Source organism: Anas acuta, chromosome 11, assembly GCF_963932015.1.
Source record: "Anas acuta chromosome 11, bAnaAcu1.1, whole genome shotgun sequence".
Taxonomy (NCBI): domain Eukaryota; kingdom Metazoa; phylum Chordata; class Aves; order Anseriformes; family Anatidae; genus Anas; species Anas acuta.
The window spans coordinates 18,740,157-18,757,787 of NC_088989.1; the positions used below are offsets into that span (position 1 = coordinate 18,740,157).

A 17,631-nucleotide genomic window follows, 5' to 3' on the forward strand; every position below is an offset into this window, starting at 1 on the left:
ATTTGTCAAAATATTTAAAAATCATTGTATTATTAAAAAATGTAAAATCATGATTGCAAATACTGAGGACATGCGTAAGGATATGATGTATCCGATATACCATGGATGCCTACTTCAGACAATGTTCTCAGCCACTTCCTAAGTGTATTTTACATATATACACACACGTTAATATATAAAATGTCTAGTACACTATATATAACCATACTATATTATCTATATTATTACTATAATATTATTGTATTATATCATATTTTAAAAAAAGACAGCTTTGCTTCATTCATTCTCCAGCTATGTTCTATACAAAGCATTTTACTTCTACTGTTTATATGACAGTCACAATAATGCATATTAACAATACTACTACTGTGTTAATTAGCACAATTAGTGCATTAACACAACACTAAAACACACACTTTTAGTGATTCCAAGCTAATGCGAAAAGAAGACCTTATGCTACCTTACCTTATTTTGCCCCCATCAAACTCAACATCAAATTCCCTTTCAACTACTTGCAGTTGGAGTTCACAGCTAAAAAGCTTTTCCACTACTGGAGTGAGAGGAAGAATGTATTTTAATACTCAGCCAACTAGAGTCAGAATCAAGAATGCTTTCACAACAAAATGGCTTATTGTGGCAGGGGTGATGTGGAAAGTGAGGTATACCCACAAAAGTTAGACAAAGATCTTTCGAGGTCCCTTCCAACCCCTACAATTCTGTGATCCTGTGAAATGTAGGAAGTGAAGTACAAATAATACAATCTAAAGCCAAATTGTGAATAGCTAAAACCCAAGAAAGTTCATTAACAGTATACTAAAGGAATTTTACAAAGTTTTATTAAATAAAACAGGTAGAAATGATTATTTATTTACACCTGAATTGTCAACTTTTAGTAGTAGCATGTAAGGCACACATTTTTCCAAAACAGGCAAATAAATTATGCAAAACTTAGAATAACATGTAACAATTTTGCTTTTTTGCACTACTGCATGAAATCCAAACTACATGCCATTGGCATTTTCCATCCTTAGGGAATATTACCAACTATTGTAACCAGCATCTTCCCCGCCAACTGTTTAAAATTAAATTTATTTAGAAAGAAGTTCGAGTCAGCGTACCTCACTGCCATCTTTTTTAGAAAACATAACACATCTGAGTATACATAGTGATCAACTGCCTGATTTAGCAGAGTACTTTCTAACGTACTCTGAATTGTGCGTTTTATATCTGTATCATAGTTATTCAGGGGAAAAAAACAACTGTCACAAACCAAACAAAATATCAGTAATACATATGCAGTGAAATGCTACATTGTATTCAGCAGATCAACAAGCACTTAGTAGTAGGATATTACAGTACAAGTATTCCAAAGTCTGGTCATACCAATAATATCTGTATAGGTTAGATCAAAATTCTGGGTGTGGCTCTATTAGTAAGTACACAAGTACACCAGAGGTTAGCAACACTGAACCAACTGAAAAAGTCACTCACTGTAACTATGAAATAAGCCACTTACTTTCCAGTGCATCATGTGCCCAGTGGTAATAAAAGGAGGCTCAGTTCCTACTGAGGTATTTCTATATGTAAAACGTATTATATTTATGATCAGAACACAGGTAAGATAACTGCCTTCAATTAAAAATATTTACTATCAGAAGAAAGATCCTCTTAGAAGGCACATGCTTTCAACATTCACAGTCCAAAAAAAGTGCTTACACAATAACAAGAAGGGAATACTGCAGTTGTACCCAAAGGAAGCCAAATTTAAAACAGTTTTATTTTTTTAGTTAAAAAAATAAAATAACAATAATGAAAAAAAAAACACCTTCAAATCTATTCACAGTTGTTCCAGCATTCCCAATGTTTAAACAGTAATTATGTTGATGAACCACTGATCACATTGTAAGGCTAAACAAAAGAATATTTATCAGTGCAGTACATTCCTGAGTCTAACTCAAAATAAAAAACTAATTTGAAATATACAATCCTTCATATTTTTGGCTCATATTTCACCTGTTTTTCTATTTCCCTTTTTTAAAAAATTCATTAAAAAGAAAGTTAATTTTTCCAAAAGTAAATAAAAACTTTGATCACTATCACTCAGACTTCTACCTGCTTGAAGTGCAAGAAAGCTAGCTTAGCATGAACACTTTTTTGTCCATTCAACCTTATCAACTGAGCATAAAACAGCGGATAAAATAAGTTTTAAGAGAACTAAAGCAATGACATAAAAAATGCAAAGAGCTCTAAATATTAAAATCATTATGAAAAATTAAGAAAAAATATGAAACTATACTCAAGAGATGACTAGAATTGCATCAAAAGTGCAACAGTTCTGAAATTTATCATTAAAGGCACTGCTTTTTTTTTTTTCCTTAGTCCTAGTGCATGATGATGAGTGCTGTTTTCTCTAACGTGAACCATAACTGGTGCTCCAGAGTAGGGATGATGGGCTTGTTCTCCTGCCTGAGGACTGAGGACTGCTGGAAACCACAGGTGATGCAGGGAAACCTAAAACACAGGGAAAATCAGAAAAACAATCATACTCAGGAGTGGTGGAGGTAAAAGGAAAAAATTAACTGCCCCTGATTATTTGTTGGAACATCTGGTAAGCAAGTCTAATAATCCATTTAGAGTGAACTAACCTTCCTTTAGCTTAATGCCTGTTGAAGAGACATCCTATAAGTATAAAAGTTTTATAGGTCTTCTCATTAAGGACTTGAATTAAAAAAATTAAATCCTCCGAGGGGGACACAATACATTTCACTTTAGCAAGTAACTTTCAGGTGGAGTTTATTTTATCTGAAGTATCAGACATGTATTTACAAACAGGAGAGAAGGCTACCAGTATCTTGATTACATCTGTAGTAATGCGAATTTTAATTGCCACAGTTTATTACAGACCCTTACAATTAATAGGTGTTTTTTGTATGCTTTTAAAAAGAGTTTGATTCTGCAACACTGCAAATAAATTAAAATAGGAAGTAAGTATCATACCAAGCAATACAAGCAAACCATGACTGCAGGATCAAAGCAGTCTAGCAACAGATTTGTGTCCTTTGTCCCCCTAACATTTGCCCTTCCCTATCTTATGATAGATCCAGATCCCAGTACCTCACAGCATGCCAACTACACAAGAAATGCAGCACATGCTGCAGCTAATCTGATGTCATGTGAATTGAACAACCAGACAGCTGCTGCAAAGCACATTGTATCAGCAACGGACTTCTGCTTTAGTTGTCCTTGGTAGGAGCAAAGCTGTGAATCTCTCCCTCCTCTCTATGTATCTCATGATTTCCGTGAATTCACAGACTTTTAACATGCTCCCTATTTCCAGTGTTGCTGAAGATGGCCAAGATTTTCTAAAGAACTAGTGATGTGGAAATATAAAGTTGGGGATGGGGAGGAGAGACACAACAAATTTTCTAGAAACTGACACAATGCTCATAATCATTTAACTCAGTGTATAGGCTAATGGAGGTGCATTCCTAAATTGAATTCAAATGCAGTATCAAGACTAATAATTAATTCATTCATAACTGGGCAACAGCTGCTTACTGTTAGGGCTGCATTGAGGCGTTGTCCTTGGGGTAAACGCTGGATGAGTGTGCTGTTCTTTTGGTGAGAACACTGCATGATAGGCTGAAAGACATTGTAAAAACAAAACAAGAAAATATTCAGCCTGGAAATAATTCCTTTACATCTCACAACTAATGTATAGTGTGTATAAAGTCATTGAAAAAGTATTACTGCAGTTTTTCATTCTCTTACCTATGATCATAACAGCTGTCCCCGCTAATAGTGCAAAAAGCGTGAAGAACATTACTTGATAGGAATCAAGGAAGTGTTGGAATAGACTTGCTCCATCTGTAGAACCGATTAAAAGGAGACAACATTAAGTTAAAAGAGCACCTTATCCCTCCCAATTTGCTGTAGGAGTTGTTCTTTACCTTCTTTTGGCTATTTCTATTTGAGTATTTACACTAAATACATTTATTCAACTTACATAGTGTGATTTCAATTCTAATGACTATTTCCAATGCAATCTTCAAAATTTGCCACGAGCATCTTAAGACATTAATATGCAGTGTTCTTTATTTTCCTCAGCCCAGATCTGCTTACCAATTTTCGTAAAAAACAAGAGAGTAAATAAAAGCAAAGCTAAAAAAGACTGTTGGACACTTTAGCACTAAGATATTTAGATACTTCAGCAGAGTATTTTGGGCTGGCCCAAAAGGAAAGTATGTTCAGCTTCAGTCATAATAAGCAATTACAACCAATTATGAGTATTTAAGTCTTCTGGTCATAGTGAGTAGCTTAAATGTCAGTGATAATGGGAACTGCCAGCTCAGATTTTAACATGTCAAATTTTATAACTTTAAACATTAATGTAAATAATGGGTTTATTCTGGCACATAAAGAGTCTAGAGATCAACTTACGCCTCACTGGTGCACTGGTTCTGTCAGTCAAGTAAATCACTGTTACTGGGATAGTGATAGACTGGTCAGTCATAGGACTAGAGACAGTTAGAGTAGTTGATAAGGTTCCCTGGCTTGAAACCCTTGGATCAGACAGACTGACAGTGTAGACCACATAACTAGGCAGCCCATAGGATTTCTCCTTCTCTAATGCTTTCACCATTGGTGACCCACATTTCACCTGCCAAAGAAAAAAAAGAAAAAAAATCCTGAAATAGATTGTTTGAAAAGCAAGACACACCTCCATCTTCCAGGCCATGCTTCAGAAATAATATTCCACACAAACCTAGACCAACTCATCCCTCAGCAGGAGCTGAACTTGGTTGTACCTTTACCCTGACACCTTCAGCACTTCACCCCTGTTTATTCAGGTTGCCCTATTAACCACTACTTCTGGGGGTCTGGGCCAAGCCCATACAGGGGAATAAAATGAAAGCTTTTTCATTTCAATAAAATGCAAGTTCACTGGGCTACGTGAACTGTGGGTAAACAAATAAGTGGGCAAATCCCCTACCACTAGGGATCTAGCAAATTTTTCTGCTCCCGCATGTGTGGTGGTTTACACATCCCAGCTAGCACACAGGTGAGCCTGACACATTTCTTCTACCTTGAAGCAAGAGTCAAAACTGGGGAGTAATACATTAAAAATAAGCATTTCCAAACCATCTCAATCTTGAGATGGGAAAGGTAGCACAGAGTCCATTTGGTTAGGAAGTTGCATGTAACAGCTCAAAATGCTTTTTAACTGTGCTTTAATGCTTTCCAGCAATACACTTACCTCAAGGGTATCAAGTATTTCAGTGGCGCCAAAAATTTTCACATCAGAGCTCGTGTAATGGTTACTTAAAAGCATTTCTGTTTGGTCAGCATAAAACCCAGGATTGAATGGCACCTCAGTGCCAATCTGCTCCATGGAGATGTGGCTGCCTTGGACTGAAGCTGTAACCCTGAGCACAGTTTTACTCATGCTGAGATGCTTCAACTGCTTGTCAGTGAGCCTGTGCATTGTGATGGAACAGGTGTAATGTCCTACAAAAACAAAAGGATTTTGACTGTTAACTGTTGTTGTTTTTCCCTCCATGCAGAATGAGATCACTGTGACATCTTCAGAGAAGTACCAAAAAAAAAGCTAAAATCCAGAACAAGTTCAGGGGTGGGTGGGCAAATGACAAATTGAACACGGTGCATCAGCTTGTTCAAGCATCACAATCCCATTACAAAAGCAAAAGAATTCTTGCCCCAAACTAAGCATCATGATTTATCAACAACAAAAAACAAAACCAACCAACCAAAAAAAGCAGCCCATCCAACACAAAGTATGAAGTGACAATTTTCAGTCCCTGTGAGATTTAATTCTAACTGCAGTGAGATTCAATTCCACTTTGAATGTTCATTTATGCTAATATTGATAAAAAGGCTTTACGTTTTACTGTTACTTATTATGCTTTCATCTAATGTTAAAATGACCAGTGGTCAATGACCATCACCATCATCAGTTCTGTGAAAGCATGGTTAATTATTTTTAAGAGCTTCATTAAAAGTTAGATATTCACTATGTTTCTAATCTTGTATGGAACCTCTTAGTCTATAATTAGTGATAAATATAGTTGGAAAAAAAACCTCCTACAGTATGGATGATACAAAGCATAAGTAATAAGCAGAATTTGGCTACATTCATATTTTCCCCTTACTGCCTTTTCCTAACAAAGTACCAGAGGCAGCCACAGTTACACAAGGTGTAACAGTTTTACACAGTAGGTACAGGGACTAACCCAGCAGATGATTCATGTTATTTCCATAAAATCCATGGTATTTTGTTCTTTTTAAAGTCATGTTATGGTTATAAAACACTAATACACGTTGCAGACAACTTTCACAATTTTATTTCAATTTCCTCAGTATCTGGTAATTTTCCCTCCTTTCAAGTCCCAGCTTGTGTTGTTTTGGGAGCATGTAGGAATTCTAGCTTTCATTTAAAAAAAAAAAATAAAAAATACAGCACTCAGGTTGCAAAGAGAAATTTGAAGGTTTGATAAATTCCAGAAATGTTTGAATTGTAGAACCCAAAGAATTCAAAACATATTACAGACTTTCACATTTAAGCTACTTCCCTCATTTTACTCATAAAGGTTAGTTTTACTGCAATAACTATGGTGCCAGGGCTTTTAAAAGACCAACATCCAGCACAAAGAATATTTGACTCTGCAGCAGATAATTAAGTGAAATTTAATGATCCTTAGTATCCAGATGTTAAAATTCATAATTCTTTCCTTTTATCCCTAGTCTTAACTTCTACTGCATTTAAGTATATGACACAGGCACTGATTTCTAGCCAAAGAACATCTAAATATGTTTAGCTACTGGCTGTTTATTCTTGCAAATGTTTCCAGTTCTGGAACATTTGTCACCCAAGTGCTCATTTGTAGCAGGTGAAGAAGGAAATGTTTTGGTTCCATAGTTTAAGAATGTCAGGCCCTGTATTTGCATGTCATATCATACACGATGTAGCTTTTTTCTTTTTGTTTTAACTGCTGAGTTGGAGAAAGAATTGGACAGCTGCTAGCTTTGTAAAGTGTGTCAACCCATATATTATGTCTATGTTCTGCAATACCATCACTTCTGTCTCAAGATATCATTGGACTGTCTATGTAACTACAAATACATGTGTAGTAGTTTGCAAAATTACAACCTAATTTGTGGACACTGTAATAAAAAGCATATTGAAGTTTGCTCCCCCTGCCCTAGTGGGGGGGAAGCTACTTCAGTATTGTATAGGGCAGAGTTTTTCAGAGTTACAATAGTAAGTCAGGAAGAAAGACATGGAATGGGCTGTCCCCGATTTCTGAGTTTCTCCGTAAACAAGTAAACATCACTGCAGAAAACGATTGACTTAAACAAGTAGAGTACACATTAGCAACTCACTGAAGCCTAAGAACCTACACAGCAAAGCTCAGAGGCTTCAGCAGAAAATCTGTTTGGGCGTTTGGACTAAACCACAACAGAATTCAGAGTGTCTGCCTGCATCACGGCATCTTCTCTAATCTTACCTGAAACTGCATCAAATCCAGGTTCTGCTATGAAAATATCATGTGCTGGGAAGTCAAATGTATCACCGTTAAAATTTAGATGGCAACTGATAATGGACTGTGGCTGTAATTCAGCAATGGCTTCAATCTGAGCAGGCAAGCACCCTCCTGAGGGGAAGGAAAAAAAAAAAAAAAAAAGAATTACAAGGCTCCCCTGTAAAACAAAACCATGGCTTAAGATATCAAGTTATTCTACTACCTTCCAAAATAGTTTCATAAGGCTATGATAATCTTGAAATAGCTGGGAATAACAGACAGCAGGCCTATCTCAAATCTAATGCCAAAGAAACAATAAAAGATTTTTTTTTTTTATAGGAATAATTTATTTACAGAAAAGAATTAACTAGAAAGAATTGTCAGCTCAGATATGTCTGCTGAATACCTTATATGATCCTGGGAGTCTAGATTTTTGTTTTAGTATCTGGCAGGAAATTTTTTAGTCAGCTAATAATTTATATAAAGTACAATAAAATATTATTTCAATAAATGTTAAGTGTTGAGGTAATAACAAAAAGGGACCACGATCAAGCAAAATACAGCTTATTAATTAACAGATACAAGATGATGTTTTATCTCTGTATTACGTCTTTCTAACTGATGAAAGTTTCTAAAAAAAATAAGGATAGCAACCACTTCAATATTTTTTCTTACTGAGCATGCTTAACTTACTGAGAAGGCAAGTGCAATTAATTATAGAAACAAGTGTTTAGCTGATTGCCTGTTAACTGTTTTTTGATATGACCACAACCAACACTTCAGTTATCTAGGACTGAATAGGCATTAGGGGATCATGGAGACCTTGCTACCTGCTATTCAAAGAAGTACCTATTGTGAATATACAAACATATTAAGCAATGAATATATAGCATAAACAATTTTTTCATCATACCTTTCAAATTTTTATTTCCTTCTCCAATCAGAACTATTACTTTTGAGGCTGCAACTCCTTCTAAGCTGGTTTTCACTCCACTCACATGCATTGCTGTAGTCCTCTGAGGTATATTAACGATTATCTGAATAAAGGATGAAGTACACAGTTACCAAAATCTGTATAAAATTTACAAAAACTGAGGCCAAACCAAATGGAATTGACTGCCATATATGTATCTTTATATGTGTAACAGATAAGACCCCCAAGAGTTTGTGTCCTACAGTGAAACTCCATTCATAAAAGCAGCCTTACTCAGAAATTACTTAGCACCTGGGAACACTTTAGCCAAACAACCAAATGTACAATGTAGGAATCATATGGGCTAAAGGCACAAACCATTAGTCTCAATTATACTCTTTAACACAAATAATTTTTTTTTTTAAATGACATGTTTGGACACATATTGTACACTTTCCAACCATTATGCAGGAACATGCTTATTTATACATTTAAATAGTTTCTTCTTTAAAAAGGAGTGCTTATATTTATCTTTCTGTGCTTATACTTACATTTGTATATTTATTTATATTTAATGTAAATAAGTAAACTATTTAAATATATGTACACTTGGATCTAAAAATTTCTAACTAAAAATCTCATAGAACATACTTCTGCTGAAGCAAACAAACTTTAGCAGTACTGGTAGGATTTAGCAGTGCCTCACCTCTCTGTATGTTTTAAGTAATCCAGGAATTTCATAATAGACCGTGGCAACACCAGAATCCCTTGCCACAGCTACACCAGTCTTGGAGTCAACTTGAAGGACACTACTTAACGAGGAGCTCCATATGCCTGGCAGGCCTGTAAAGATACATCATTTGTACACTGAGCAACAAATTCATGTATCTGAGGCAGTTCGTTCTGCACACTGGTGTCTTTTTTATTTGCCCGTTTTATGGGCAGCAGGGTTTTACTTCTGTCATGCACACACACCAACTGACTTGCAGTCACTCTGACAAAAACACATTAATACTAAGAGTTAAAAACAGGGAGTGAAGTCAGACCATCCTGATCATTTCTTTGCACCATTCCCACAAAAACAACAACCACCAAACAAAAACCAGCCCTTTCAAGTGAAGAGAACGGGAATGTCTGAGGTCTGATGCTCGTGAATTCCATACAAGCAACATATTGCATGGTACAATTAAAATTAGAGGAGTTGATCAAACCTATTTTTATCATTAACAAGAACAGTGACATTTGATGCTGAACAAACATCATAAATTATGCATTTAGTTTTCCTGAGAATGAGAAAGGCAGGCTGATGTCAAATTATATGGCTGCATAAACAGTCACTGAAGTGCTGCTTACCTTCATGGTTTATCAGTGAAGTACTCAGGCAGAGGACATCACCTACCACCACATCTACGAGTTCAGGAAAAATGGCATGTTGCACAGGAAGGGGGACGTAGTCTGCAATTCCACCGTGTTCGGCATCCCAAACTTTAAGCAAGGTCAAGCCTACATTCACAGTCCGGATAACAAATGTGTTGTTGGTGGGTCCTTTCCCAATTTGTACAAAGTCATCCCTGCAGATAAAAAGATAGGCTTTTGTAGTAAGTCAAGTTTGCTATTGTCTCCCTTTCTACAATAAATAGTAGGTACAAACTCTGGCTTTAGATGTTTGGCTTCTTGTTTTCTGTGATGGCTATTTTCTAATGAAGAATGATAAAATAGGAAAAACAAAAATGACTCAGGTGTTACTGAGCCAAATTTTAGTTTTTACATGGTTATGCTGAAAAAATACTGAGGTCATAATTATGTATTAGAATTATTTCCTAATTTTAAGAAATGTAGAATTTTAAAAATTAGATAATTGGTTTCTTTTTTCTTCTTCTCTGGGAGCTAAGAAGAAATTAAAACAACATGCAGCTTTCCAGCCCTAACTTTACAAAGCTAAACCACATTTGATTACAAGTTCTGGTAGTTACCAAAATTTAGCATTCCCAGGTGCACTAACACACAGAGCAGTTACGTGTACCCAGCACAGAGGCTGCCATCCTACCACAACCCCACAAAGACAGCAAAGTCTTGACAGTAGTAGGGCTGGGTAGGTAGAGCTGGCAGTGGAGTGCTGCACCTGAGGTTAATGAGCAGTGCTTCTGTGTCTGAGGCTAATTATCATCCCTATGTTGATGCGGCTATGCCACGTCTAGCTTGGAAGCTAGGGTAGTGTTATCTCAAGGACCTCTGTATGCTACAGCAATTTCTGTAGATTGTTCAGGTAGGAGAAAGATAGAAAATCTTGCATTTAACTTCCCTCCCTCCCCCCATTTTAATCATTATGAGTAAGTTGCAACTGTAAAGTGCTCTGCAGAAAACACATTATGTTATAGTAATGGAATTAATGATTGTTTACTAATGACCAAAGAGGGTTGTTTTGTAATATTTATTATTCTTTGAGGCAGAGAGCAAAAGTCCTTTTGAGGTTTGGCTCTGCTGTACAAAGGCTATACATGCACATCTGAAGAGACAGCCTCTGATCCTGAAAGTTCACCATCTTACATAAGATGTAAGTGAGTCAGTGTAACAAAGCACTAGGAGAAAAGGAGAGGCAAGACGAGGCAAATGTTAATAAGATCAATTGTTTATATAGGCCACTGGTGTACGCAATCAGATGATTCAGAGTCACGTAAAGCAGAAACGTACCCAGCAGGCCCCACTAGGGATCATGCTTATCTGAGCAACTTCCCATTTGCTAGAGAATATTGATTACTAACTGGAACTCTTCTTTCTGCCACAGTGCCTCTGAAAGACTCCAAGATAAAATCCTCTCCTTTTTAATCCCAGTCCAAGTTACATCTTCAACTGATATCTTTGGGGCAGTGTTTGTTCCTTGCTGTAACTGGCCTACATGTACTTGGCCTTTTTGGTCTCCATACGTAACACCCATGATAGATACCTACCTGTTTGTTGCAAAGCTAAGCACGGAATTATGTGAATGGAAGGCATCTCCAGAGTTATCATGAAAATGTACTGTAAACGTCAGTGTCACACCCAGAGGTAGAGCCAGTAATGCCTCTTTGTTTTGCGTGTGCAGAATAGGACTCATGGAGATCCTGAGGTAGGAGATGGGATACACCTGTAAAACATCAGGAGTGAAAAATTCAACATAGCCTTTTTTGGTGCCTCTGTAACAGTCATCTAAAAAGGGGTCTTAATATGCAAATATACAAAGTTTTCTTGACAAATCACTTTCTGTATGTTCAGCTATATAACAGTACAGAGACATGGAGTTTTTATGATCCGTATAATAATCCGTATTTTACAGAATCACAGAACAGCTGTGGTTGAAAGGGGCCTCTGGATGTTGCCCAGGCCAGCCACCCTGCTCAGGCTGGGCTACCTACAACCAGACGCCCAGAACCATGTGCAGCCAGGTTTTGAGCATCTCCAAGACAGACTCAATTTCTCTGGGCAGCCTGTACCACTGCTCAGCAGCCCTCTCAGTGCTTTGCTACCTTCACACAGAATTTCACATTTCAGTTTGTGTGCATTCCCTCTTGCCCCGACACTGCCCACCAGAGAAGAATCTAGCTCTGTCTTCTTTCCACCCTCCCACCAGATATTTCTTCATATTTTTCTCTTAGAGCACTGGGAATTGAAGCAATGTAGAAACCCACATCACACACCTCAGAAGCTACATTCTTGTCATACAAGGTAGAACTGGTAAGCCTTCCTGGAAGGAAGTTTTCACTTCCTGGAAGTTTTTCCTAGACTTCCCTCCCAGTAATTCCTGAAGTGAAACATGCAATTTATTCCCCACTCTACCAGATCAGGAGTAACTTGCAGTGACTGTGAGCGTAAGGGGGTGAAATGGTTGCTGTTTCCCTAGCTCCCCTGCACTAAGTGAGAAAGGTTAGATGATACAGGCAGCTTCTAACAGCCTTGGCTCTGGGAGAAGGTTTGCTCAATGAAGGAAACACGAACAGTAGCTGCAAAGGTGTTCCCTGGTAATCCCAGCAAAATAACATTGCAGAGGCTACAAACTGCTGCCCCTCAAACAGGCCTGCGTTGGTCTAACAACAGGGCTTCATGGTGGCAAAGAACACCACCCACTCACCACCTTCCCTCCTGAAGTTCTGTGCTGCTATGGTTTTTCTGACCTGGGCACACTTGCCTTCACCCTGCTGGTTGTATGATGCTACAGCCAGGCCATCCTCCAAGGCTTGGGCTGACAGAAGGTAAGTGCAAGAGACAAAAGCGCTCAGGTCTGGCACTTGACAACTCTTAGCGGTCAGCAGGCTACATTTCACTGCCTTACTGCTCCTCCTCAACTAAGAGGGAAGTTATGAAATTCTGCTTCAAATTCTTTAGAGAAATCTGCCAGACTGTCCACACGTCCACAACCCCAAAGTTTTCTATTATCACTTCTCTAAAGGAAGTTTGACTGAAGATAAAGATTTCACAACTTAAAAAGAATAAAATAAAATAAAATAAAATAAAATAAATAAAATAAAATAAAATAAAATAAAATAAAATAAAATAAAATAAAATAAAATAAAATAAAATAAAATAAAATAAAATAAAATAAAATAACTGTTCTTGCTTAACTTACCTAAGTTAACTAGAAAAATTACCCAATAAAAGAGAAGTCTGCTCTTTCTGTTACAACTCTTGAAAAATAAATAATGGAAGGGTAGAGAAAGCAAAAAAAACTTCAGACATATATAGAAAACTATTTTAAAAGAAGCCCTCAAGCTTATCTTGTAGGAAATTCCCTTTTTTTCTGACCTAAGAGGCTCAGCTGAAATGTAAAACTCTGCAATCTGAAAATGTACATGTCAAAACATAAAAAGGAAAGAACAAATTTGGCCCGAAGCAAATCGCATCTTGGTGCATCTGGAAAAAAAAAAGAGTAGCTAAAAAACAGTACATGTAACTGGCTACTCCACAAGCTGATACACTGCACAGACATTTTGCCCAACTAGCTGAGGCAACAAGTTAGCAAAAATGACATTTCCTTTCAAGATCTTCAGTCTTGCTTTACTTTAAAATTTCATTTAAAACTGGCCTACATGGACAGCTGCTAAATTTAATATTGAGAAAAATAGTACTTACTGTTAAAGCATCTCAGTTTTTAAAGTATTTGTTATTTTAAGCTATGCTTAGTTTGCTTCCATGCTAAGCTTTGGCATGCTGCTATCACTCTTTACTTCCACTGTCCTCCTTGACTTATATAAGATAGTCTTTTTTGAGTGAAGTTGAAGGTCTAAGCATTAAAGGATGCTGCTGCAGCTTGGTTCTTAATTGTGCACAGTTGTAAATAGACAAAACAAGAACTTATGAAAGGAAGGATGGCATGAAGGAGAATACTCTGCCTTACAATGACACAACAAGATTAAAGCTCATCTGCTGTTCCATTGCAAGTTTTTGCATGTGACCTTCAGCAAAACCACTCAAGTCCTCTCTGTCCTTCATGCATAAACAGAAGACAAAAGTATGCTCTGAACTGGGGTTATTGTGAAGTTAAAAATGTTATTTCCACAGAAGTAGAATAGTTTTATTAAGTACAGGAAAATAAATCTGTGGTATGAGATTCTGAACAGAGACAGTTCCTCCTACAAAGCTTTCACAGACTTAAAACCAGTGCACTGACTCCACAGTTCCGTGATATTGTAACTGTGTACGGAAAGAATGCACAAAGGGAGAATTTAACTTCAGTACCACTATATGCTGACTAAATGTCATTTGAGCCAACTCCAAAGTCATTAGATGTCTTTCACTAGCTAGATCCAGCAGTGAAGGGAGGAAACAAGGTCATCTATAACAGAGCTGTACGAATTTACTTGCTACCACCTCGCAGCAGGAGTGGCATTAGTGAAACTAAGCCACAATCTCTTTTTTCATTCTCTTCCCAGGAGACAAAACTGAATGTTATGGTAAAAAAAAAAAAAAAAAAAAAAAAAAAAGAAGAGAAAGAAAAAACACAATCAAGCCATTTCACAGTGATTACAATAATTAAACCTACAAATAATTTAAGTCAGTACTTGAATTAAACATGTTTCTCTTTTAGCTGGGACATACTGGAAACATGCTGACAGAGTAAAAAAGGATTAGAGGAGGTGGAGCAGTGGGTATCTCAAAGCTCATGTTGCCAGATGAAGAAAGTTCTTGGGACAAGGACTTCTGAACAGAAATGAAGTGCCCTAAGCATCCAATAAGATGTATTATACTTCATATAACAGCATTTAGTTTAACAGATGATATTTGGGGAAAGAAAGAAGCTTTGTTGGCCTGAAACCAAACTGTCAAGTTTTGCTACATATTTGTATTTCCTTAAAGAATCCCTATTTCAGTGTAGTTTAGGCACACAGCATCCTTGGACGTGCTCCTTGCCAGCTCACCAAATGCGGGGAACTTATTGCTTCTGCTATGTCTTCTCATGCAGAGGCTCTCATTATGTAAAAGCTAAATGGTTAGGAAGCAGCATAGAAAATTAAATCTGGGGGCTCTACAGTTACTACTGGTATCTAGAAAATCTAGGTATCACACACAGCATCTCTAGTAAGGTATTTATGTTCATTACTGCAGATGATGTTTACTTTTTTCACTTATTGTCAAATGCATGCTTATAACAGTAATATCTTTTTTATTATTTATTTGAACTTCTGTAGACTGTTTAGGATTTTTTTTTTTTAAAAGGTACGTGCACCCAAAGACTTTTTGTAAGATGTATCCATATTTAAGAATTTGGTGGGATTTAATCTCTATCCAGCTTGTATACTGAACTTTTTTTTTTTCAAAGCCCAAAGCTATTAATTCCTATACATTTTTCAGAAAGGAAATTCATAACATGCATTTAACTGACTCTGATGCAGTAATAAAAATATCCTACTAACGGAAAACTACGTCAATTATAACTCCCACTAAAGAGAAAGAGAAAAATATTACCTTAACAGCAGCTACAATGGTCTGGTTAATCCCAAACGATTCTTGTGAAATTACTTCAATTGTTGATAACCCTATCAAAGACCCAGAATTAAGGACACCTCTTTCATCAATTTTTACAACAGGAACTTTATCTGGTCCATCCAGGACACGGTAACTCAGGGAAGCAACTCGGTCCCTTAAGGAAAAAAACAAACAAATAAAGCCACACACACACAAAAAAAAAAAAACAAACACAAAGAAAAAACAGGGAACTCATGTAAATAAGTAAAACCATATTTATACCAATATATTATACAAATCTAAGACATAGGATCATAGAACAGCCCTAATCTGGTATGCTTTTTTTCTAAATATTTGCAATATAAACTGAGAAGAATGTGCTCTAATCTAAAAAAGAAAAGATCCAGTTCTGTTGCAAGCTTACTTAGACGAAGTCTCATCTGGGTTTATGCATTTACTAAAACCTAGTTGTTGCCCATTGCCAATCAGTGTTATCATTTCTTGATGTAAACTTGATTCCAAACACTAATGGGAAAGGCTACTACTACATGCAGCTTCTGTAGTCATTTTCTGTAAATGATATTTAGAGGCAGATACTCTGCCAGGGTCAATGCTGGTATTAGAGACAAAGTCAGGGACATGATTAAGTGGATCTCATCAGTTTCCAGGAAATGGTTTTGTAGACAAGGTTAAATTTTGGAGTAACTCTCACCATGGTATTTGCATATTAATAAAGTGAGCAAATACATAAACTCATTAATTGGCATTCTGAGACATTAGCTGCTTTTAAAGTATCACTTACCACAACTTCCAAAACACTATAACTGTTTTTCTTTTCCTCCTAAGCTTCTCCATCCAGATAGAAATAGCCTACTTTATTCTAAGAAGCCTCGTATTCAAGCTGTATTTTAGCAGCCCTTTTTCTGGCAACAGTGCAATTTTTTTGGTGGTAAAGTTCAGACATAGGGGCTGCAATAGTAGATAGTGAAGATACTGGGAAAAAAGTTTACAAATTGCTATATAGCAAATTAATCACTAAATAATCAGAATAAATTGCTTAGAAGAGCAACCAAATATCAAGCTCAAAACAAGCCTGCAAACAGGCTATAAAAATGTTATCTCATTTGGGAAGGACATTTTAATCTCAAAATCTAGCCATAGCCTCTGTGTGAGAAATGCAGAGAACTATTTTCTATAGAGCTTTCATTGCCTATAAAAACTCTGGTGGAAGCATGCAACTGCTTTAACTGGCTCTGCATCTTTCAAAAATAAGGATCTAAAAGTTCAAATATCAAATAAATTATCAAGCTATTATCTAATCAACATAAGATTTGAAAGAAACCAAGAGTAGAGATAAGATACAATTGTGATAAACTGTTGACACAAATCAGAGTATGAAAAAACAGTCTCTAACCTGTTCGTCTGAAGTTTAATAAAGGAATTTGGTGACATTAAGATCTGTTCTGTTTCCACTTCTGGAGTGACTAGATGAAGTTTTTCATATACCTGGAAAATAAAAGGCACTTTAGCCTACTGCTGTGCACAGAAAGCCATTTATTTCATCTTCAAAACAAAACAAAACAAAAAAACATAATCTTAAATAACATAAAATGTTATATATAAGTTAAAAGCCAGAAAATTAAACATGAATATTTGAGAATGTGATACACACTATCTTTTAAAAATTATTCTGAAGAGCATTTATTTCTATGGCTATATTGACACTACCAAGCAGTTTGAACAGAGAAGCAGATGTGTCAAGTGAAGCAGTGTTGGAGACCCCACGTTTTCCCAGATTATTTTAGACAACCCCTAGTGTGATCCTATGGATGGAACATCCACAGAGGTGCATTCCTCAAACACATCTTCCAGTTTTTGTTCCTCATAAAGGAATCCAGTTCACATACTTTGAAACTGTTCTTCAAAGCATGGTAAGTGGAAACAATGGGAGATTTATTTCATAAGTTAATTCCAGATCCAAGCTGACACACTTGCATAGACATACAAGATAGCCACTAGATACAAGAAGTATTCAAAACTTCAGAAGTACCTCCATGCAAGGAGGTACTACAGAACCAAAGTTTTCATACTACTCTAACATTGCTTACCTGCAAAAAGTAAAAGTCACCTCAATTTCAGGTGGTCTACACCAAACCTAAACTCCTGAATTTCATTCAGGCATTACACCAGTGTGTAGCTATTCAGTGCAAAAACCTGCCAACAGATGGAACTTGCAAGTTT

General features: G+C 36.5%; 1 protein-coding gene across 1 annotated transcript in view; it reads right to left on the bottom strand.

The window, feature by feature from the left end:
• Positions 1-819: 819 nt before the first annotated feature.
• NUP210 (nucleoporin 210) overlaps positions 820-17,631 on the bottom strand; it is a 68,238-nt gene continuing 51,426 nt past the window's right edge. The window contains exons 29-40 of the mRNA XM_068694306.1: positions 16,805-16,896; positions 15,391-15,565; positions 11,403-11,578; positions 9,808-10,025; positions 9,161-9,297; positions 8,455-8,578; positions 7,527-7,673; positions 5,258-5,508; positions 4,441-4,660; positions 3,772-3,867; positions 3,559-3,642; positions 820-2,511 (exon numbers count right to left, since the gene is read on the bottom strand). Of these exons, the coding sequence (XP_068550407.1) occupies positions 2,411-2,511; positions 3,559-3,642; positions 3,772-3,867; positions 4,441-4,660; positions 5,258-5,508; positions 7,527-7,673; positions 8,455-8,578; positions 9,161-9,297; positions 9,808-10,025; positions 11,403-11,578; positions 15,391-15,565; positions 16,805-16,896 (1,821 nt within the window). The 3' untranslated portion in view covers positions 820-2,410. The remainder of the gene's footprint in view (positions 2,512-3,558; positions 3,643-3,771; positions 3,868-4,440; positions 4,661-5,257; positions 5,509-7,526; positions 7,674-8,454; positions 8,579-9,160; positions 9,298-9,807; positions 10,026-11,402; positions 11,579-15,390; positions 15,566-16,804; positions 16,897-17,631) is intronic.